Source organism: Pleurodeles waltl, chromosome 3_1, assembly GCF_031143425.1.
Source record: "Pleurodeles waltl isolate 20211129_DDA chromosome 3_1, aPleWal1.hap1.20221129, whole genome shotgun sequence".
Lineage (NCBI taxonomy): Eukaryota > Metazoa > Chordata > Amphibia > Caudata > Salamandridae > Pleurodeles > Pleurodeles waltl.
This window is the reverse complement of record NC_090440.1, coordinates 1,351,333,928-1,351,358,013: the sequence shown is the minus strand read 5'-3', so window position 1 is coordinate 1,351,358,013 and position 24,086 is coordinate 1,351,333,928. Positions and strand designations below refer to the sequence as shown.

At 42.0% G+C, this 24,086-nt stretch overlaps 1 protein-coding gene across 11 annotated transcripts in view; it reads left to right on the top strand.

Moving 5' to 3' along the window:
• Positions 1 to 23,050, top strand: part of USP2 (ubiquitin specific peptidase 2) — a 185,761-nt gene extending 162,711 nt beyond the window's left edge. For 6 of the 11 annotated variants that reach the window (XM_069224849.1, XM_069224851.1, XM_069224853.1 and 3 more), the window contains 4 exons: positions 2,585 to 2,663; positions 8,786 to 8,893; positions 14,001 to 14,124; positions 18,901 to 23,050. In XM_069224849.1, coding sequence (XP_069080950.1) covers positions 2,585 to 2,663; positions 8,786 to 8,893; positions 14,001 to 14,124; positions 18,901 to 18,988 — 399 coding nt within the window. In that variant the 3' untranslated portion in view covers positions 18,989 to 23,050. The remainder of the gene's footprint in view (positions 1 to 2,584; positions 2,664 to 8,785; positions 8,894 to 14,000; positions 14,125 to 18,900) is intronic. The other 5 variants (XM_069224855.1, XM_069224857.1, XM_069224856.1 and 2 more) reach the window with 1 other exon arrangement.
• The last annotated feature ends 1,036 nt before the right edge of the window (positions 23,051 to 24,086 follow it).

Genomic DNA, 24,086 nt, shown 5'->3' with positions numbered 1-24,086 from the left:
GACAAATATGATGTATAGTGAATGTCCTCAAGCGTTCACGTCCATAAACTGAAATAGTAAACAGAGATAAGAGAGTATAAAAGTGTGACATAGTGGACTGACAAAAATATGAGGTGGTGGTCCGACAAAAATTGTTAAAGTAGACTAAGATCAGGGGTGATGGAGTGAACGGAAAAAATGCCCTGCTTGCCCTTTAGTTCAGATGAAGTTGAAAAACATGAGTGTTAAACCATTCTCTGAAGGCCAATATGTTTGATTGATTTCTTAAAGTCATAGGAAGGAGTTCCAGCAGTTGGTTGCAGCCCCAGTGAAAAACTGATTAAGTGCAAGTAACATTTTTAAATTCTTAGTTACATGATAATGAAGCTTTGACCCTGAAGCTATGTTGTCCACCAGAGATGGTCAGGGGTTTGGATGGATAGGGCAGACTTCCTTGATAAATACATTAAAGCCAAGGCATCTAAGTCTGATCCTGGATTCAAATGGCACCCAGCAAAGATCCTTCAGTACTAGCAAAATGTGGTGAAACTACCTCTTGGTACAAAAGAGCTGCAAAGTGGTATTAAGTATAGCCTTGAGCAACTGAACGATGAATGGACACTCCAGCCAAAGTGGTATTGCTGCCATCCAGTTGGGAAATTATCATTGCATGTGTGGCAGTTCTTATTTGTTTTAAAAAAGTTGCATCATCTTCATGAGAGTAAAGAAAACAATAGCAGATTGAGTATTCCTACTGATTTTAGGTAAGCCGGTTTATGTGTTATCAGTATCAAAATGGCGGGAGTTCATTGTGGGATGGTGAGGGGAAAATATCTAAAAGCATAGTGAATAGACTTGGTTCATACATGTTAGCCAGACCTTTTAATCACTCAAAATTGTTAATCAGACTGTTAGTAATCAGATTTGTTAATCCAACAATATTAATTCTAGAATACTAAATACATTGCATATGAATATTCTCCTCTCAAAATTGAAAGAAACTCTTCCTATACAAACAAAGGAACAATTGTACACTGAACAGTTAAAACAATTGTCTGAGTTATCTGATTTCTTGTAAATATGTTCAGATTCATATGAATCTTTTCATTTTAAATAAGAATTGTACAGTTATCTTATGCAATTTTATTAAAACGTCTACTAAATATCAAACGTATTTGTACAAGTTGTCCATAAAAATATACTTAACACCTGTCTCAGCCAGACATGTCTCAGGCTGACAATAAAACAGTCAGAAATTAAAAAAATATGTCACTTGCAGCCTGTCTTATCATTCAGAAGAATACATTATTAATTACATAATCTACAATTGACACACAAGAAATCACTATTCATTGGAAATCCTTCTTAATGTTCTTAAAGCATAGCCTGTTAAAAGGACAAATAATGTTGTTGGTTTTAAAGACAGTTTAATAATTTTTATCATTATTTAATGTCAGTGGTGCATTTTCCTGAAGACAGATAATCCAAGTCAATGCAAATCTTCTTAAATTCTACATTTTATCCTCCGCTCTGATTTCTTCTTAAGTTTGTTGACACTGAAAAGACCTACTTCACATTCTATTTTGTTGCTCAGTGGAAAAAATAGTAACTTCCCGACTGTCAGATCTCATGTATTATGACCCTGACCTTTAATTGTCATGTTGTTCCTATGTATTTATGTGCATTTGTGAATGGATGTAACAAATCATACATGCAAAATGTTCCTATAAAACTGCCAATTTTATTCCTCTCTCATTGAAGCTTTTGTACTAAATTGTTAAAATAGATCGTGCTGTTTATAGCAACACACACATATAAAAAGTAGTGCCTAAACTGCAGGCCCACCATTGATCAATAATCCTTTGTTTCTTCGCTTGTTAAGTTAGTATGGCACAAGACGTTTTTCATATTGAAAATTTTCTAAATTTTCACTTTGATAGTCAGTTGACTTGTGTAAAATGGAATCTATTTTACAGCAATGCCAGTATTTTTGCTAATATATTTCTTACTTTATAATCTTGGTGTCCCATATCAAAGGTGTTTAATTCTAACACATCTCACTGATTTGTACTCATTTACGAATTTACGCATAACAGGTTTTTTTAGAATCTTTTAAAAGGAAGCACATGTTTTGTGGTAAATTACTTGGTAGAGCAATGTCTTCAAGTATCACGCCCAGTGCAGCACCAGTGAATTCACTGGGCTTCCAGGACACAGTTATCTTCAGTGCATCAGAGGCAATGGCATTGGTCCCCAGAGGTGTGAGGGTCTGTCTTCATCCCCAAGAATTGACCCTCACTTATGCTGTACACATCAATGAGTGATATTGATAAGAACTGCTTACACATCTTGTCCTTTCCAGCTATGGTGCAGATATCATTGGAAATTGTTCCTTGTTTCTAAACACATCAGGGATCTAATAAAAATAGAACTTGAAGTAGATCAAACACCTAGTGATGTCCACAATGCACATTATCCTAAATTCTCTACCCAGATTACACCCAGAGCCACAGAGCAGTGTCGCTAATATTCATTCTCACACACCGCAGCCTTAGTTCCATGAATGCAAATTCCCTATAAACAGCCATCTTGTGTTCTCTTTCAGACCTGTGATCGGTGTAAAGCAAGAAGGAAATGTACAAAAAAGTTCACAGTTCAGAAGTTCCCGAAGATTCTTGTGCTCCGTATCCTTTTATCACGTAACATGCTTATGCGCCAAATTTGGTACTTTATTCAATTTTATGCAGTGAAAGGTGATTGAAACTATTCTATAAGCTGTAGTTGAGCACAAGGAAAAATATGAAATACAAATAAAGCAAAGCGAGTCTGCAATCGTCCCTTAGGTCAGCATTCACGGTCGCAGAGAAAGTTCATAAGCATGTACTAAAGTCCTTCTTTTAGTGGGAGACCACGCGGGGGCAGGAAGAGCAGACTTCCGTTCACCATAGCCTTCCGCGTAACACCCAGCAATCTGCCTGCAGTGGAAGATGAGAGACTTAAGGCGACTGAGGCTTTACATGGGAATGGTCCAGCATTGATCAAATCCTAAATTAGCTGGTATGAACCCAGGATATCAGCGAGAGTAAGGACGTTGTTGTAGCAACAATAAAAAGTTGCAGACGGGGAGGTTGGTCTTCTATTCTGCTATCAGTCAGCTCTAGGCTTATTTTCCAAAGAACATCAATGTTGTACACAATCATATACGTTTCAGGAGGCTTTCCATACAGTCATGATATTGGTCTTTCCAAGATATTATCTGTTTAGGGAATAAAAATACATTTGAGTGAACAACTACTTTAGAAACTATTTTCATGTCATTTCATTTCAAAATTGTTACACCCTATGGACTTCTAATTTCCATTATTTCTTCATGCTTACCACCATGTTCCCTCATTCAGATGCTGAGACTGTCACATACAGAATCACCAAAATGGGAGTCCCATCTGGACGTGGTGTGTACATTTATAAAAGAAAGTAAATGACTGATAATATTTTTAGCGGAAAAGAAAATTGTGCTTACTGAGCGGTGCAAGGAGTTGTGAAATAATCTGATGCGCTTTTCCTTCATGTGTCGGGAGAAGGTACTTCATTCAGAATGCTTTTTATGTCTTATATTGCACCAACGGTTCAAGTGTGGTTGAGTTGATTGTCTGGGTTGTTGGTCTGTGTCAGCTAATAGGCGAAGCTTCTCTCAATTCCACAAGGAGGCAGTGTTTCTCTATGAATCATTTTTGCTTCGGCTGAATGTCATATTTTTGTCTTCTGCTTCAAATCACTGCTCTAAGCAGTGTCATTGTGGCTAAATGACAGTATTCAATTTCCGTTTCAAGGAACTGTCTTGGAGTCACAAGATGTCCTTAATTTTGCTAGCTCGTTCTGGGTTCTAAATTAGCACTTGTTTCCCACAGTGTGTTCCACCTTATGCTATCAGTGTTTTTTTTAGGCCTCTAATGTTTACATTCAGCTGCTCACAGGTGAGACTGCAGCCAATTGCATCCCTCGTAAGGAAATTCAGCTGTTTACATTACTCGCCTGGGGAATCCAAGCAGTCACAGCCCTCAATTCTAGTCATATACCGCACTTTGGGCATTCAGCCCGTCACATCGCACGACTTGGAATTCACCGAGTCATATACCTCACTATGAGAACTGAACTACCCACATCCCTTGCATGGAAATCCAGGTGGTCACATACTCTCTGAGTGGGAATTCAGCCAGTTAAATGTTTCAGTTTGAAATGCAGCCAGTTACATGCAGTGGTGGCTGGTGACTGAAAGCAGTGGTGGGGCACAAATTCAAGACGCAATTGCACCTTGTGAGAGAGCCTCACTACCCACGTATTTCCATTCACCTACTCACCCACTGCCTTTGGTCACCTACCCATTTACTCATCCACATTGTCATCCACTGCCATTCACACAACTCTTATACACAGACACCCACATTTTCTCAGCCACTCTCTCAAGCCCTGCAAACACATTCAAACAAACACACATTGCCTCGCCCATCCAGTATCCAGCAGTTTTAGTGATAAAAGGTGCACGTTTATTTGAGCTGCAGATTACATGTTTAATATGACATATCACTTCATTAGTCTGCAGAAGAAATAAAAACAATAACTAGCCATGATAAATTACTGGAACCATTACTGCCTTTGAGAGACGAAATCACCCACAGAGGCAGTGAAAGGAGAGGAGAGCTGAGAGAACAGATTTTTTACTTATTGTCTGTAAAAAAGATAGAGCTCCAACTTACTTGTGTGCAGGGTTGTCTTTGGCATATTTATGACTTGAGGTCTTCAGGTCACACTCCTGTCTCCCAGAGAGCCCTGGATGGAGTTATTTATTGTATTTAATCCATTTCTCTGCCACAATGCCACATTCTTTTAATAAAATGTGACCTCTGGTAGTAGACCCTTCTGATCACACCCCACCCTTTGAGTAAATAGGAAAGGGCGTGGAGAATAATATCGGAGTGACATGAAGTTTTCAGAAAGCCGGGCTGAACAAAAAACGCTCCAGGCTGTTTAGAATCAGGGCTTCTGGTGGAGGAGGAGATAAGCCAGGGACGTCACTGCATTTTGAGAAAACGTAAGGGCTTTGAGCCCTGTCAGCCCTACCGTGCAGCTTTCAGCCACATACTGACGCAGGCGCAGTGGGGCTTTTCAAAGTGCACAACTTTCACTCCGGAAATGTTGTGCAGAAAATGTTTTACTTTCATCATGTAATTAAATGTGTGCTTCACTAGAGAGGACAGAAAAGGCTAGGGGCGCAGCCCCTTAGCCCTTGAACACCAGCCGCCACTGGTTACATGTACTTGTAATGGGAATTCTGCCAGTCGTCTCTGTTTGGGAACTCATCATCATCAAATACTTTATTTGGTTTCAGATAAAAACCATAAAAGACATCATATATATACATACAAAATTCTCAGACTTACAATAAATAACAATAATAAAAAGAATTTCGGGTACCAAAAGCGGCATATGTATAATTTAACACAGCCTATATTATCTCTTTGTTTCCCAAATTGTATAAATAAGAAAAAGCAAGATGGCTAGACCTTATACCCATGGATATAAAAATTGGACATAAAAACCTTCTTCTAGGTATAATATAAAGGGTACAAAAAAGGACAAAGTGCAAAGTGCTTTGAGATGTTTTACCATCACAGCAACATGGCGGAAGTTTCTTAAACCAGGTGCCACAGGTAGTGAATGTTACTAGATAATGTATAATATTCAAGAATGGCCTAGTAAGTAAAAGCCTCTGCTGCTCAGAGCTAATGATATCCAAGTATAACATGGCCTCTAGTTGATATAGCGGCATCCTCTCCTGATTCATAGATGTGGCCATGTTTAATTTTGGGTCATGAGTTAAGTGCCAATATGTCTCCTTAATCCTTTTAATATCCAGTCCCACTAAAGAGTCCGGGGCAAGAAAAAACTCCTCTACCCCAAGACGGAGAAGAGTAGAGTGGATGTATCTAAGCCAAGGTATGTCCATCGACCGTGATAATGACAGACAGTCCCGGATCACTGTTCTACACAAGTGGGTCTCAGGATTTGACCAAATTTTAAGCCATAGCAATACAGGTTGAAATGTTATATAATCCGATATGCCCCTCAAACCTAATTCTTCATGACAAAACATTACCGGGCAGATTGTGGGACTGCTAATAACCTTCTTAAAAATTGTTTACAACTACTTGGAGACTTGAGCAATCAGCATAGCCCCAGACTCCTGCTCCAAATGATGCAGTAGAAGAACATTTACTTTTAAAAACAGTCAACATCTCTTTAACCGGTATATGACCCAGCTTTTTAGAAAATATAAAAAGAGCATCTATGGCTCTTTGAAATTGCATTACGTGGACACTTACAAAAAATGTCCAATCAAAATCTACGTCAATGGGAACCCAATAAGTAATATTTATAGCCTTAAGTATTTCTACACCTTCCAAGGTAAATGTTTTACTTTTTGCTAGTTTTGGACCGCTCTTCATCACAAATGATTTTGTTTTATTAATTTTAAGACCCAGGTTTCCCATAAGCGTGTTTGAGATCTCAACCAGTCCTATTCTCTCAAATGAGATTTAGTCACTCAGTGCCATATTTACAAACGTTTGACGCAGGGCAGCGCTGCAAGTCTTCTTGATGCAGTGCACTGCATCAAAAGAAAAGGACAGGAATGGTCTGTATCTACAAAATACAAATCATTCCCTTTCCTCTGTGTTGGCGCACAGTGGGCTGCCATACGCCAACGCAGACACCTTTGCACCCTAGTGCAAGTGTGTCTGCGTTGACGGGATGAAAGTTTTTGTGCAGGAAGGGATACCTTCCTACACAAAAACAATCACAGGAAGCGTTTTCCTGTTTCTATTTGTGCTGCAGAATGGAGCACACATATAAAGAGGAAAGTACGAGGAGAGATAATGTTATTTCTCCTCTTTATGCCTCCCTTGGGGAGGCGTAGACTTTTGATGCATTTCCAGGTTTACAAAATCTTGTATACCTGGGAATGCGCCAAAATCCTCGGGTGTTGCTTGGTAACATCCGCTGCAACACCCATGGAACACCTCTGTGGCACAAGGTAAAGCAGCGCAGCAACTTGTGTGGCATGGCCTTACTCCAAATCTACAAGGCAATGTAAAGCCACACAAAGTGGCTTTGTGTGGCCTAGTAGATATAGCCCTGCAGCCTGTGCCGCTGGTGCATCACAAAAAGTTATATGGCAAATTGATACTGTCCTTTCCCTCACAAAGGATTGCCTATTTGGCCCCTTGCCTGTGCACTCACCTATACCCTCTGTCACCTCCAATATGTCCTCCTCCCTTTGGGCTCAGTCCCTTGTCTATGGTATTTCTCCCATTGTGTAGTATGCTCTTCACTACACTGTCTTCTTTCACTGCAGTGTTTCTCTCTGTACTCCTAGGGGTTCTCTCTGTCACTGTATGGCTTCTCAGCAGCCCTTGAGGTGTGCACATCTTTGCTCTACTTCTCAGTGCCTCTGGGGATTAGCACCTTAAGAACCTAACGGGTGAGTAGCTATGCTTTATAAACAATGATTGATTGATTGTGGATGCTCATTGAGCCTGTAGGCTCTCAGCAGCCACAGAAGTACACCCATCCCCCACAGTGCCTCTCTGTACCTCTAGGGGTGCTTTCAGCTTGCAGAGTTGCTTTACAGCCTAGGACTGGTCTCTAACCCAGCACTGACTCTGCACCTCTCAGGGTCCACTCCTTGCCTGGAATCTCCCGCCACACCATTAGCAGTACCACTCTGTACCGCTTTGGTTACTCTGAGCCTGCAGAGTCTCTCCACCCCTTTAGAGGTTTTCTTTGTCCCTGCAGTGTATTCTGGTACCTCCAGGCCTTTCTTTGCCCCAGAGTATCTCTCACTAGTCTACAGTTTCTCTCTGCCCATACATTACCTCGCTGCCTGTAGGGATGCTTGTGGCCCTATGCAATACCTCTCAGTACCTCAAGGGGTACTTTTTAAGTCTGTAATGTCTCTCCATGCCACTTGGACCCCTCGCAATACCCACCCTGAGCTTGCAGGGTCTCTCTAATCCTTTATTTCTGCTCTCTGCCTATGTGGCGCCTTCCTCTACTTGAAAGGGCGCTCTCTGCCCCTGCATTACCTCTTGCACTCTTTAGGGGTGCTCGCTACTCATCAGTCTGTTTGTCTTTCTCTCAGGCTACATTCTGCTCTGCCTCTTTGTGTATGAGTTGGGATACTCCTTGTTCCCTGCCTCAACTCTCCCAGTACCACTCTGTACCTCTGTAGTTGTTCTGTGTCTGCAATGTCCTTCCACGCCCCTAAGGATTCTCTCTGACACGTACTGCTTCTATGCCTCCGGGGTGTGGCCTGAGCCGTCATTGTCTCTCCATATCCATAGAGGTGGTTACTCTTTTCAAGAAGTGCTTCTCCAGGAGACCGTCTTTAAGTCTGTGGGGTTACGTCACATGTCTCAGGGAGCTGTCTGCTCCCCAGCACCTCTCTGTACCTCTAGGGACTCTTTCTACCCCTGCAGTACTTGTTTGTACCTCTTGGTGCTAAGCCTACAGCATCTCATGACAACCCTGGGGGTGGTATCTGCTTCCATACTGCCCCTCTGTGCCTCATAGACTTCCTCAGCAGTGTCTCTCCACACCCACAAGCCCATTCTCTCCCCTGCAGTACCCAGTCTCTGGACCATTGTGTATGCTGTCAGAGCCGGCAGTGTCTCTAAAAACTCACAGGGCTGCTGTCTGCTCGTCCAGTACATTCTTCCACCTCCATTTCCTTGACTCTGACATCTCACAGATCTGAAGCGGTTTTCAGAGGCGCGGATCCGGACCAGCAAACTTTCCACCTTCGTCAGCTTTCCCCTGAAGGACCTGGACCTCAGAGAATTTTCCTCAGACCCAAGCGGTAAGTGTTGTCTGTGGCATAAAGTTGTGAATGAGGAAGGAGTGGGGGTCTCCCTGCAGAATGCATCTCGATTACAACATGCTCTTTTTCATAGCTGAGCTCTCCTCCTGGGAAATATAGAGTCTTTCTTACACGTGGCTCTGAAATTCCAGCAGGAGTAAAACTAGAAGTATTGTCATTTTAATACTAGGTCTTGGGAACAGTCAGGCACTTGAACTCTATAGGACTCTAGCAGTCAGGCCAGATGGGATGGAAAAGTCAGTCACTTGTCAGATGCGGTCACCAGTAGGTAGTTATAGTTAGAACCATGTTTCCATAGAAAAAACATTTTTTGACTTGCTTATATCTTTGGCCCCATTTGACGAATCATCACGAAATTTACCAAAAAAAAGTTCTGCAGTGATTCTTGTTAGGCTTGGAAAGTTTCAGAGTGATCCGTCAAGCAGGCGTGGAGGGTGAAAAAAGTTGTGTTCCCCATGTTAATTCCCATAGGACCGTTAGACACGTCTACAGCCCGAACCACTGGATGGAATTACAGCAAGCTTGGAAGCAGAGTACTACTGTACATAGAAAAGCACAAGACATTAACTGTAGACAATAATAATTTTTGTTTTACATAACGCATCAAACTTATGCAGTTACCTTGCACAGTCAGTAGCAGGTTTTACTGTTGCCCAGTATGAAGGTCCAAAATGTACTGAAATTCTGCTAGATGGGAGGTTGTGTCAGCCCAGCCAGAGTTCCAACTGGTAGCCTGCCTGGCAACACACATTTCAGTGACCAGACACATAACTTATTGAACTATCCAACCATCAGAAAGCTTGTTTCTGAAAAAAAAGCTGGTGAACATGAATGGGAAGATAAGCATTTGTCTTCTTTGGTCCAATTTTGAGTGGTATTTAAATGTGTTTAATTAACAGGGAAGGTATTCCTCCAGTAAGAACTATGGGGGTGATTCCAACTCTGGCGGGAATCGCCATTTGGCCGCCATGCGGCCAAAATACCGCTTCCCCCATTCCAACATTCCCGCCGGCCCAGCGGGAATGAGGCCTGCAACACAGGAGCCGGCTCCGAATGGAGCCGGCGGTGTTGCGGCCGTGCGACGGGTGCAGTTGCACCCGTCGCGCTTTTCACTGTCTGCTAGGCAGACAGTGAAGAGCTGGCCGGGGCCCTGTTAGGGGACCCCTGAACTGCCCATGCCCAGGGGCCCCAGGACACCCCTTACTGCCAGCCTCTTCCTGGCGGTGAAAACCGCCAGAAACAGGCTGGCGGTACGGGGGTCAGAATCCCCAGCAGCGCTGCCCTGGCAGATTCTCCCAGCTGGGGCTAAAACGGCGGGAAAACGCCGGCCCCGGCGGGACGACCGCGGCTTTACTGCCGCGGTCAGAATGGCATGGGAAGCACCGCCAGCCTGTTGGCGGTGCTTCCGTCATTCGTGACCCTAGCGGTCCAAGACCGCCAGGGTCAGAATGACCCCCTATGTGCCATGCTCCCTGTACAAGGTTTGGCTGGTTCTGTCTCTCCCTCACTGCTCTTTGATAGCTTTGTGGTACACTAAGCTGAGCATTTAAGAATGACACTTGACTCGCATTAGGTGCTTCCAGAAACTGTGCTAGTGAAATGTGGTTAAGGACCCATGCCTGACGTTCAAGGCTGGATGCTTACTCTTAATCTAGGTCCCAGTCTTCCAGGCCAAGATAAAAGCATCTGCTTCTGGTAGACAGAGTGTCACCACGCACTGAAATATGTGGTAGGTAAGTGCCTTCAAGAAGTTGCCACCTTCTCAGGAGGAAAAAAGACAAAGGCTTACAAACCATCCTTGCAGATAAAGGCTTCACAGGATTGGAGAAGACCAGGAGTCCGGAATCCAGGAGAGGAAGTTTCAAGAACAAAAAGTCAGGATCATCAAATGGAGGGAATGAGGGGGCACGAGGGAACACAGCTTTGTTGTGATGCACCTTCCAACCAGATTGAGGCCTCTAAATAGTAAAAGAACAGAAAAATGAAATTACCTCAACCATCACATTACAAAAGACAATGTTTTCGGAAAGTCAGGAAGAAACCAACGGAGGAACAGCCCTGATGGAAAGGGGAACGATAAGAAAATAAATACCTGAAGTGGACCAGCTGCGTAGTCACCTTAAAAGGCAGCTGCAAACCCTGAGGTAGGCGGTTGCAATTTTGGAGTTCAAGAAGGAAGGAGCTGCAGCCAGGAGCCCAGAGCATGAGTGGCAACAGACCCAGGTGAGGTAATCTTCCTACCTGTGACTGTGGGCTTTGTACAGCATCTTCTGAGCCCCGCAAACCACTGTGGTTCTAGGCGCCCAGGCAGCTAAGAAGCCACAGACGCAACAGACGTTAATGTTGTCAGTTAGCACTGAGTGCAAGGGCGTATGAGACTCTACATTTCTGTGGGGGTGTGGATAGCCTTGGGGAATGACAAGCACAAGCTATCAAAAGGTGTAAATCAGGCTGCAAATGCCATGAAAAAATATGATAAAAACTTTAAAATGAAAAAATAAAAAATCCAAATTTTTTTGTCTCAATAAAGTACATATGATTATACTGACGGACTGAATGACATTTATTGAAATTCATTTTTTTAAACATGAAACATTCAAAAATAACTCCATGCCCTGACAACCTAACCACCAGCTACCCAAGATGCCAGTTTGACATTTTTTCTATTCAAATAGTCTATAATTGTTAAATGTAACTCAAGATTTTTTTATGTTAACCATATAAAACTGTGGTTTTTGTAGTTCACCTATGCCGTACTGAATTACTTCAATGTGTTGTGAAACTGGATGGTTAAAGAAAATGATACATAGGGGAGTAAAATGGTCGGCTGTGGCTCACACATTTGGGTTAAGTGGAAAAGCCTGGATTTAAGGTTCAGAGACTGCAGGGTTGCATCATTCTATCTTCCGTTTCACCTTAGATCAGTGCTTTGTGTTCAGTTATTCACTTAGTGTTAGCATATGGAGTTAATTAAATAACCTTGTCACACCTTAAATCAAACTGGCAATATACCCACATTTATACATGTTCATAGTCATAAAATTTAAAGTTGTGATTTTCTGTTGTAAATGTTTCCACAGACACTGAAGATCCAACACAATGGCAGATTATGCCTGTTTGAAATCATGCTGAAGTCTGCAATACTTCTTGGAGAGTTGTAACACAAGGAGCAAACTTTGTGAGGGATCTAAGCTCCCTTTGTGTTTGCTAATTATTTAATTACCTTTGTAGAAGTGTTGAGCCACTCCGAAAACTCTTCTTTTATTTACGTCAGGGGAGCCAGCAGTAGTATTAACATAAAATACCATGTCCTGACTTCTTCCAGCCTGACAAACAGAACGATTTTAAGAGAGGTTTGACTCCTCAGTGACCGCCATGAAATAATCACCAAAAGAGCGAGACCACACAGGCCCCACAGAATTTGTTCGTCAGGTCCACATGAATGAAGGAGGCAGGCATGTGCAGTATGGCTTCAGAGTGCTATGACCTGTCTGCAACTGTTTATAATCCAGTTGCTACTTCAAAATCTGGGGATTAAGGGCTAGGCGGTGGGTGATAGGGATTTTGCCCCCTGAACCCCTGCACTCCACAATCTGGTGGGGAAAAAAACGCCTGCCTTCCATTGGTTGGCTGGGTGGCACACTGCTGACTTCAAGGGTATGTGTATTTATACTAGCAAACTCTCTTGTCTGGAATGCCGGTTTATTTGTGTTTTTTTTCCCCAAGATTATACTTTCACATTGTAAACTGTTAACAAAGGCGTCCACTTTTTCAGCAGCTTTCATGGTATAAATTATCTTATGGGCATAATTTATGTTTTTCCTCACTTGTTTTACATTATTTTATGTCTTGCTATGGTGTAATGGGCTGTATTTTATCCATTTTGGTTATTTCACTGGAGCCACCGATAAGTATACTGAACGAAGTTCAAGTACTCTAGAAAAATGTTATGTTAATCTAATTATCCCACTCAAGGAACTACTTTTTATTTAGCTTTTAGCTCTCTATTTTAGTGCATGTGTTTTCTTGCTCTCTTCCTTGTGCGAGCAACACGCTTGTGTTGCTTCCACATTCAAATCCCCCATCCCAATGTTCTTTATATTGTTCACCTCCCCCATATTATCCATTGCTTCTCTCACCATTCCCAGTCCATCTTTTTAATATCAACCTCAACCAACCTCTACCCTTCTCTTCCCCCCACCAGCTTCTCCATTGCCTCCACCACACCTCCCTGTCCGGCTTCAATCTATTACTTTTTTTATTTACCGCTCAAGGATGGGCATCCATAATGGTAACATAAAAAAATTAAACATCATGCAGATGCGCATACACGCCATCGTAATGGGCTGCTGTAGCGTCATGAAACACGCAAGTTCACAGATGATGATGCATGCACATGATCAGGTTATTCTGCTTTTTTTGTGGGGTGGGGAATTTTTCGTCACAACAACACAGCATCTGAAAACATATAGCAATAGATCTGCTTTGGGAGCCAAAACTCAAGACCTACTGACTTTGCCAATGCCTGATTTCCACTGACTGCTGTTCTTCTGCGCATGACACCATTCTAACCCAAAAAGTCATATATACCTTGTGCAACTAATAAGAAGCTCATGAATGGACAATCATTTTATCAGCTGTGCATTTTGGTGTATCATCATTCTATATAAAAAGCTACAGCAGAAATCAGGAGTCTTGGACATGTTTTTGAAAATGAATTGTCAGTTTTGATTTGGGGAGGGCCTATTTGCTACCATGTTGCAACTAAACACTCTTTGAGGGAACAGCTGTGCCTTGTGGTGAGACATCAGTACATGCCAGCTGGCACAGGAAGAGTGGTATCCTCAAGCGGGTCATAAGCACAGGTCTAGGGGTATAAAAAGTGCAGTGCCTTCCAGGTGGAAAGGATTTGGAGGCACAAAGGGAGAAGTATTTGAAGTATGATTTTAGAACAGGTGGGCAGTATCCTCCAGTGTAGTTTCACCTATGTTCTAGTATGTGAGTCCTCTATAAAACCGATCTGCATTAACCTTTGTGAGAAGCTTGTTTACGTATCTCCTTCTTACTGCTCTTTGCCTCTGTCTAGCAGCTCATACTGTGTATAACCTCTGCGCTGTGTCTAACCACTCCGGGACTACCATGGGAGGGCACTACACTGCATACTGCAAGAACCCAGTTTCAGGAGAATGGCACACCTTCAACGACTCGCGGTAAGACACATGCATGTGTGATATAACATGTAACAGTAATGCTTGTAGGGTGGTAAGCATATGCAATTAAAAACAGATGTCCCACTGGAAGGCTCATTTAGACCATGATAAGTAAACAATAAACCCACCAGGCCAGTTGCTCACCTGGCACAGGAACCATGTTATGTTTAGAAATGGAGTTCCTGATGCTTTTAGTGGAGTCACTGCTGCAGAGACTCCACTGAAAGCACTGGTCCTTTGCTAAGTGCCTACCATGTTTTATACTCCTGCACATTAGAGCTTTTGTTTCTTAAAAAAACTGTTAAGGCATGAGTTTGTTTTTAGAAAATTAAAAATATGGCCCTGATTTTCTGTGAGGCCTCCATGGTATGGTCTGTCCTCCATGGGAATACTGTGACTCACATAACAGCCCTCGGTAGGGAAAACAATTGAATGTTGCACTGCCCTAAATAGTGTAGGGTGAGTGACACTTTGATCTCAGTATACCTTTCTCCATCCTGTTGTCTTGAGTCGATTCTTTTACTGATTCAATAGCCCTCATGCTATTGAAACCTCTCCTGTAGCTCACAGTATTTTCCATTTACCATATGACAGCCCTGGGCCTATCCACCCATAGGAATTGGCCTATCTAACCCTCCCATGTACCTCTTGGATTATCCACCTGCTTTAGGCCTTGAGTAAACCCTGTTCTACCTACAACCGTGGGTCTTTCCTCTTCCCATGTTGTGCCTATCCTCCTCTTATTCCAATGGACCCATCCTCTTTCACCCTGCTATTGTGCTGGCCAATTTCCTTCACCCACATATAGCACTAGTCCTATCCTCTTCCCCCTATTACAGATCTGACCAGTTTCCTTCCTGTTGTCCATGGTCACGACAGAAAGACATGTCAATGTTATTTTTAAAGGTTTATTGAAAATATTTTATGACTTTCACTTTTATTAAACATTGCTATGTGTGAATTTATAAAGCATACTTATGTTCATGGTTATTAGTGACTAGCTGACAAAGCGAGGAGTCCTGCTTTATATATGTTGATGTACTGCCTCCTTGATAACAATATAAAGGGTGACATTTTAAGTAAGGCCCACTTTTTATATTTTAGTGTTCGGACTCTTCGACATATTCAGCTCATCTGCCACTTAAAATGTCACCCTTTATATTGTTGCATAATATAGTAAGCTGTGCACATTCTTATTTACATTAATGAAATCATATAAATTCACTGAAAACAGGATAAACTGATGTTATAGTTAGGAATTGTAATATGTTATATTTAGGTGACAATGTGAGTTACAATACAATATAATTTCAAATTAAAAAAACACTTAAATTCACCAGTTTAGTTATCCTACGTAACTATAACTTGTGGCCTAAAGTACTATAACTCGTGCCGGCTATCCACTGCTAATTAACCTCCCATGTTACATTACCCATGACATGTTCTACAACATCATTAATAATATCACTGACACATCTGAAATTACATCATTGATGACAACACTTTGATGGCAGTGGATCAAGTCATAGTTAGCTCAGTAAACTATAACTGGTGAATTTCTATAGTTGTTTTGTTTAAAATGGTATTTTTTAAGTGATATTTTCACCTAACTATTATGTTTTTTAACCTTGTTTTTTCAGTGAATTTCTAAGGTTATTTATTAATGTAAAATAAGATATTCTTACCAGACCTTACTGTGACGTCACTTTAACCTTTGTTTTTAGAGCAAAATTGTGAGGTTTCTTTCATATAAGACATTATTATCCTACCTAACTATAACATCACTTTAACCTTTGTTTTTTTCAGTGAATTTATAGGGATGTTCAATGCAAAATATTATCTGACTTCTGTACCTAACTACAATGTCACTGGCCTGTGGCGGAGAAGCCCAGCACCCAACCCTACCAGGAGTCTGTCATTTTAAATAATGCAGATAACTGGCTTTTTCAAGGGGTTTTCACATTAATATATAGCAAACCGGCCTTATTGTCTATTGTTAATAGGTGACCACTCCAATATACAAGGCAAGCCTGTTGACTCTGTCAAGAGTTTACCACATTATTATATAAAAACAAGCCTTTAGGTTTAGTCATCGAGCCACCACAGTGATATAGAAGACAAGCCAATTAACTTTGTCAAGGGGGTCTCCACATTAATATAGAATGGAAAGCCTATGGGCTTTGACAACAATATTACACACATATCAGACTCTTTCTTCTACAATCTGCAAGCCACAAAATGAAGCCATAACACCAACAACAAGAGATCCCCGTGATCCTTAACTAAAGAACAAAAGCTTTAGCTTTTGGATTACTTTAAAACACCATTATTTTTCCTGAAGTCATGTTGTATACACCCCATGAAAATAGGGTTATTTTTAATAATTGTTTTGTGGGGCTGGCTGCTGCACCACAAAGCATTAAAATATGTGCAGATTACCCCAAGGAGCAATGAATAAAGAATAAATGGCTCAGTTCGCTCATTTATTATTTCATTCATGTATTCTTTTTATTGTTTTTTGCGGGTATCCTGGGCCCACCCGGTACACCCACATGTTGCTATTCCTTTGTAGACTGCAGGTCCATGGGCTGCTCTAGTCTGTGCCAATCCTGGGGTGCAGGTGAGAGACACCAGCATTTTTGAATTATTTTATTTATGTAGGCATCCCTGTTCCACCCCTCGTGGCACCCTCAACGTTGTTAACTGTTGTGGGCCACAGGGGGAGGACCCTGGCCTCGCAGCCCTTCCAGCCCCCCTGCCAGCACCCATACTGCACGCCAGTGGAAGCTAACCTTGCTGGTTTGCCCCACCCAGCTGGAGCAGCTTTTCTTTCTGCTCCCGCCAGGCTGGAGCAATCCTGTTCTCTCTGGCCGCAACATCACGGGCAGGGAGAAACATGCCTTCCCCACCCGGTCTTCCTACTTCCAGCAGGCAGGAAAAGTTAAGTGAGTTCAGTTAGAAAACTTAATAGATGTGCACATCCTTGAATTTGACCTGCAAATGTATTTGTAATGGGTACAAATGTTGAGCTGACGGGAAAGAAAATAGTTTTATTTTTATAATTTTCCAGATGCATTCAGGGACAGTTCATCACAAGTTGCCTTAAATCAGTTCCTCCCTTGAGCTTTTGGGGGTGTCAGCTTAGGTAACATGTGAGGGGATTTGTTCAGAAGCACGTAATAGGAATAGATAACATGAGACCTTGTGAGCACACTTCAGCATGAGGCTACATATAGCACCATCGGTGCACTTGCCGAAGCCAGTCACTGTAGGGCCGAAAATGCCCATCTCAGAGTGAAGCTCAAGTGCTTCGTGTTATCTCATCTAATTCCACTTCTGTAGAGACATTGCACTATAGTAACAATCAAACTAAAAGCCCAGAGACACATTAAGGTCTGTTTGTTGATTTTTTGTGAGAAGTACAGTAAAGTATATGTATATATTTATAACCTTGAGAAATAACTCCAGGTGAGAAATGGCTCAAACAAGTTAGTGTCATTGGGAGGGTATGGATTAAAATCAGGCACAGTGTGGAAATCAGTCGCATCTTCTCTTCATTGAAAGTGTTGACCTGAGTGCTTGATTGCCATGGATAAAGGCTCCTTGACTTACCTTACTCTAGGATCTTGCAAGTCTCTAACATTAACTCTTCTTGGGCCAGCTCACTGAGTCACCCAGTCATCCAAAATGCATCTCAACTGGCTCACTGGTGGCAGGACATAGGATTTTTCAGAAGATGGTCTCCCTTCTAATGTATTTGTGCCTGCCCCTCCTCTGCAGTCTACAGACCTCTCGTATTTAGCCCCATATTATACTTTTTTTGCGCCGCATTTGTGTCATTTTTTGATGCAAAAGCAGAGCAACTACAAAATATAATTGTTTTTTGTACGTTTGTGCCACTTTTGCGTCAAAAAATGCTGAAAATGTAGCACAAAAAAAGTATAAATATGGGCCTAAGAGTCCTAGAAGGTTTGTTGTTGTTTTTTTAATGTAGGTGTCTCGGTTCCACCCGGGGCACCATCATCTCTGTTGCCTTTTGTGGGCCACAGGGAGTGGACCCTGGACTCGCAGCCTTGCCAGCTCCTCAGCCAGCATCATTCCTGCATGCTGGTGGAAGCCACCTTTACTGGTTTGCTTCTACCCAGCAGGAGCACCTTCTTTCTGCTCCTGCCAGGGGGGAACAATCCTGTTCTCCCTGTCTGCAACAGCGTGGGAAGGGAGAAACATGCCTGCCCCACTCGGTGGTAGCCTTTCTACTTCCAGCAGGCAGGAACAATAAGTGAGTTTGGGCAGGAAAAGCAGTGTTCCTGGGATGGTAATGTATAAACTCCTGCTCCAATCTATGTTTCTCCTTCTTTACTAATTTGTTACTACGTACAGGACTTTTGTTTGAAGGACTTTCAAATTTCATTAAATATAATGAAAAGTACAAATACTGTCTTAAATGTGCTTATTTCTGGCACTCCTATTCACCCCCCTTGTTGCACCGTCCCTCCAATCTCAGTTCTAGATGCTTGCTAGAGCTGTGGTTCCCTTCCATTCCATAAATTCCTTCTTACAGCATTGGTCCCATCCTACTCTCTTTAGCACCCTGACAAGATCTCTGATTCTAACCTCAGCCCTAGAGGCATGTACTAAATCCATCTTAATTTCTGATTTTACTGTCTCCTATAGAGTCCTTGTTATAGTGTCCCTTTCCTGCTGATCTTGTACTTAGCGGTGGTTACGATTTAACTCTCAGTTACTTAACCTTTTCTTTTTATCCCCTCCTTCTAGCGTATCCCCTATGTCCTCCAGTCAAGTACGGTCCAGTGATGCATATGTATTATTCTACGAGCTCTCCAGCCCCTCCTCCAGAATGTAAACACGCCTTCCAGCTATTTGGGACATAGTAATAAAACAGAAGAGGTGGGAAGATGAAGAACAATGAAAACAATCCAAGAAGAGGCATTCGTCCACCTAAGTTCCAGAGGTTCTAAGGCTGGTGGGAGCCCACGAGGAAGCGAGACCGATTACCAGCCAAGCAAACTCTGGCAGAGACACTGAAAGCTCATAAACAGCAAAGCTGTACAGCCTGTGGCCTTGTATTTTAATATGCTACTTTTGAAGTGTGCACCTGTGTGTGTTTGTGTGCTGGCAGTGTGGGAAATGAAATACACCAGCATTATGATTCTTCTTCCCTGTCACTGTCTGTTCAGAATAGGGTGCTCTCATGCGTGTGGAGTGTTTTTTTAATGATGAACCACTCCAACAAGAATATGAGAATTATATTGAATGGGGGAGAGGCGGTAAACAGTCCATAGAGCTATGTACTTGGAGTAGGAAACAATAGATGTTCACCTTCCTTGAATTTGGCCTGCAAGGTGCTTTGAAATGGGTACAAATGTTGAGCTGAAGGGAAAGAAAATAATTTTAATTTTACAATTTTTCTGCTGCATTCAGGGACAGTCACCATAAGTTGCCTTAAATCAGGTCCTCCCTTGAGTTGTTTTTTGAGGGGGGGAATCAGCTATGGTAATATGTCAGGGGATTTTTTTGGAAGCATATCATGGAGCGAAACTGCTTGGGACTTTGTGAGCATACCTCAGCGTGAGGTTGCATGGCACCATTCGTGCACTTGCTGAAGCCAGTCACTGTGTGGCCGAAAAATGTACATCTCAGAGCAAAGCTGCAGGGCTTCGTGATATCTCTTCCAATTCTACCTCTGAGGAGACATTGCACTACTTGTAACAACCAAAATAAAATCCCAGAGACACTGGTTTAAAATCTGCCACAGTGTGGAAATTAGTTTCATCTTCTCTTTATTTTAGGACCAAGTCTCCAGCATTAACTGTTCTTGGGCCAGCTCATTGAGGCTCCAGATCATGCTAAATGCATTGCAAGTGGCTTGCTGGGAGCAGGACATAGGATTGTCTATAAGACGGTTTCTTACCTCATTTATTTATGTCTGCCCCTCTGCTTTGGTCTACCGACTTCTCCCATTTAGAGGCCTAGAACGTTTTAGAACCCCAATTTGGTCTGCAAGGTTGATGTTCACAAAGCATCTGAGTGTCTCAAAGTACTGTAAATTTGGAGTCTACGAGTGGTTGGGGATGAGCAAATCTGTCCAACGTCTGCTTCTATGCAGAAGGGATGGAATGGCTGTAGCAGTTCATTCTTTTTGATGATACTCAGTAGTCAAAGTCACCTGAACACAGACAAACTTCTGCCCGAAGGGGCTTTCTAATGTCTTTACATGATTTCTGATTATAAGAACATGTAAGCACGATAATTTCTATCTATCCAATTTTGCTTAAAATCTCACCATTTTCCACCTCCAGAACATTCTTCCCCCAGTGAAGTGATCTACAAACCAATTCAAGCCGGCCACCATCCAAGGAGAGCCAGACTCTACATAGGAGGATATTTGATATTTTACATGTTGAGTGCAGACACGAAATCAACATTTTAATCGGGGCAGGGGGGCTACTCAAGGGAGGCTTGGAATAAACAGGTTAAAAAACCCTTCCTTAGGGTAAATTAGTAAGGCATAAAACCCATACATCGAGCAGTTTGTCTTAAACTCTCTCACCTTAACACTTCTAAATGTTGGAAAGGGAATAAAGAGAATGGCTTTGAGGGAGGTGTGTGGAGTGCTATAGGGGAGTATAAACAACCTCTTTAGGAACAAACCACCCTTTAGAAACTGCTTAAGTCACATTGTGTGAAAGCTTTTTTCTGAATCCCTTGTTATCATGCACTTCAGTGAGGCACTGCTGGTGATACCCCTATTGGCCCAAAAAGTACCTATTTCAGTGTCCTAGTGTGGTAGCCATGGGAAAGACTGCATAATTATTCACAGGGGCCTCTGCACCGTTGATTGCTTCCTTTCCCAGGCTTATATTTATGGGAAAGTGGAAATTGTGAATTTAAAATGATAACCCCCATAAATCTGTCCCTTAATGGCAGGAAGAGCTATTCCATCATATCACTTTAGAATGGCATGAATGATAGAAAACTCCTCGCAATCACATCCGTGGCATGGTGGAGGTAGTGGGGCAGCATTTCCACTTTGTCGGGTTTCTATTTATGACTCCTGGTTGTGCATCTCTTAAAGATGGGCAGCATTTATTCAGAGAATAAGAATTGGGTGGTGTTATTTGTATCTTTTATGTTAATCTGAAAAAAAGATCTCAGTAAATAAATGTTATTACGGAGGTTAACACTGTCCTTTCTTTCCCCTGAATGTCTCATTTACACCTTTCTAGTGTTGGGAAGTGTATAGTGAGATAATAACTCAAAAGTAAACTCTGAAAGGCATAATATACCCACTTATTCAGCTACATAATTCCAACCTCTAAGCTGATGCCGGTTGTACCCAAGTCAAATTCACATAATGCCTCCGCTCAGTGATGAGGTTTGATAATCATCTACTTTGGATGAAGCAACATTCTGTGTACCTCTCCTCCTCGTCATTGTAACCACCTGCCCCAAACCTCTACCTGAATCTTCTCATGCTCTGTCTCCCAGCACGCCTTCCTCTTGTTCTCTTTGGCAGTCATTTTTCTATTCCCTCTCCCCTTGCATATATCACATAGGAAGGAGGTGAGTTTCCAAGTAAGGCATCTTTTTATAGATTCGAATGACAGCAGTGGTATTCTCCACCATGGAGTACTTCATAGATTCAGAGGAGAGAATAGAAGACCTTTATCATGGAATCTTTCATAGATTCACAGCATGCTGGTGGAGTTCTCAGCATGGCAACTTCCAGAGATTTGCAGAAGTGTGGTGGAGATTTGGGCTATGGTGGAGTATTCAGCATGGGTTCTTGATACATTTATGGGGTAAAGAGAAGAGCTGCATCACTGGAAATTCCCTAGAGTCGCAGGATGGTGTCAGTTAGGGAACACAAGAGTGCAATAGAGGTCTCCACATGGGATGGTCAACATATTAATAAGAGGGTAGTGAAACTCTATACTGAATCTTCAATACACTTTTGTGAATCTATTTAAGTGAAGTAGTGAGGTTGTTAGCATAGAGTTATTTCACTGAGTCAGGGGCAGGGAATGGTTTTGTAATGCCCACTGCCTTTCCTATATTCACAGAAGGGTGGTATACTTCTACAGAATTGGACTTTGAGAATACATCTTGGAGCTATGGAAATCTCAAAACAGGATATTTCACAGAGCCTTATAAGAGTGTAGTATGTTATCCAGCAAGAGGTCTTTCAAAAATTCACAAAATGGCAGTGGTGTTTTCACAACCAGATCTGTGGATTCAGAGAAGGGTGGTGGAGTTGTCAGTACGGGGTTCTTTATTGATTCACATGAGGTTGCCAGAGATCTAAAGAACAGCATGTTCAAAGACTAAGGTCAGTTGAATTATCCTAACTGAACTTTCCCTGGTTTCATGTAGGAAAGTTATGTTTTTTTTTATTATGAGATTTTCCATATATTCACCATATGGGAGGGTGGAGACATTCACAAGAAGGCTGGGATTGTTCTTAAATTCTCCAGTATGATGATGAGTGACTATCCAGCACAGAATGTTTCATGAATTCACAGGAGAGGAATGTGGTAGGTTTCTCCAGTAGGCAACCTTTCACACGCTCACAGGCCGCAGGACTTGTGAGTAGTGGAGATGTGTGTGTTCAGTCAGGACAAGACTTCCTGCATTGCCTTAATCATGCGGCGCGTCCCAGGTGCTCCATTGAGGACACATCCCTTCATTCATCGTGTTGGATTGGATCTTTTAATACTTGTTTACCATGTAAATAAGATGTGCAGACTGAAAAAACCTGAGGCCTTATTTTGTGTAAGTGGACATTTTCAGGTCAGGAAAGTACTGGACTCTATATACATATGTTTGTGTTTTTGTGTGTCTACCCTGGAAGCTGCAGGCCCAGTGGTCTTTACAGATGTTGTACATAAACTCTTTAAATATTCAAGCAGCTTTCTTGTCTTTATGTGTTTCTATTACGCCCAAAGGATTGGATTGCTTGTTGTATGTCCTTCAGCGTCCTACCTAGGAGGCTTCCCAATCCTGTGCCTCTGCAGTGAATTGCCCTAGCTGCTCGATAGGAAAGATTAATTCAGAATGAAGCAGGGCATTTCAGGACATCATGAGGACATTCCCACTGTTAGCGCGTCAGAATCTTAATCAGTAAACTTACAAGGAGACGCGTCTAGGTCGACAAACCTTTGGACCACGTTTGGAGACTTCCCAGTACAAAGAATTTTCCCTCACAAATCATCAACCAACAATATCAATAAGTAATCAATAATGACATTCGCTGATCAATGAACAATCAATAAGAATCAAAATTAGAACACACCATGACCTTTCAGTCATGAATAACTACACCAGTTTAATTTAGTGTTAGGATATTTATTTCCCTATTTGTTACCATCTAATATCATGTCAATTAGTCTCAATAGCAATAACTCATCAGAAAACACTATCAGTTAGTATTCAGAGCACAACTTAATCAATGCCTCGGCTATATTCATTCAATATTTATGCACATCATTAATATGAATCAACTTAGCAGCATCTCATTAGTACATGAATCAACAAAGTAAGACCTCAATTATTTGTCTATTTGCACAAGATATTAGTGGACGCCTTATCTAACCTCGAGTTAGCATTAGCATGTTGGGCTTCATGCAAAACATTTAGTGAACACGAATTTGGAAAACATCTAAACTAAGGCCTCTATCAAAATAGCAGTTGGGACATAAAGAGGAAATGCAAACAGACAATCACAATTTGCATCAGATAGTTACCAACTCAACAGATCAGCAAGCAGCGTCAGTCTTCGTCCTCAGGACATCAGTCGATTCACCATCAGCAGAGATAGGACGGGGCAAAGTCTCAAAATGGCATAGCTAAGGGAATGGATTACTTCCCTCAGATGGAGGAGAAGTTAACACCAGGCAAGAATAGGGTAGAGGATGATTTAAAGGGACAGGACAACTAAACTA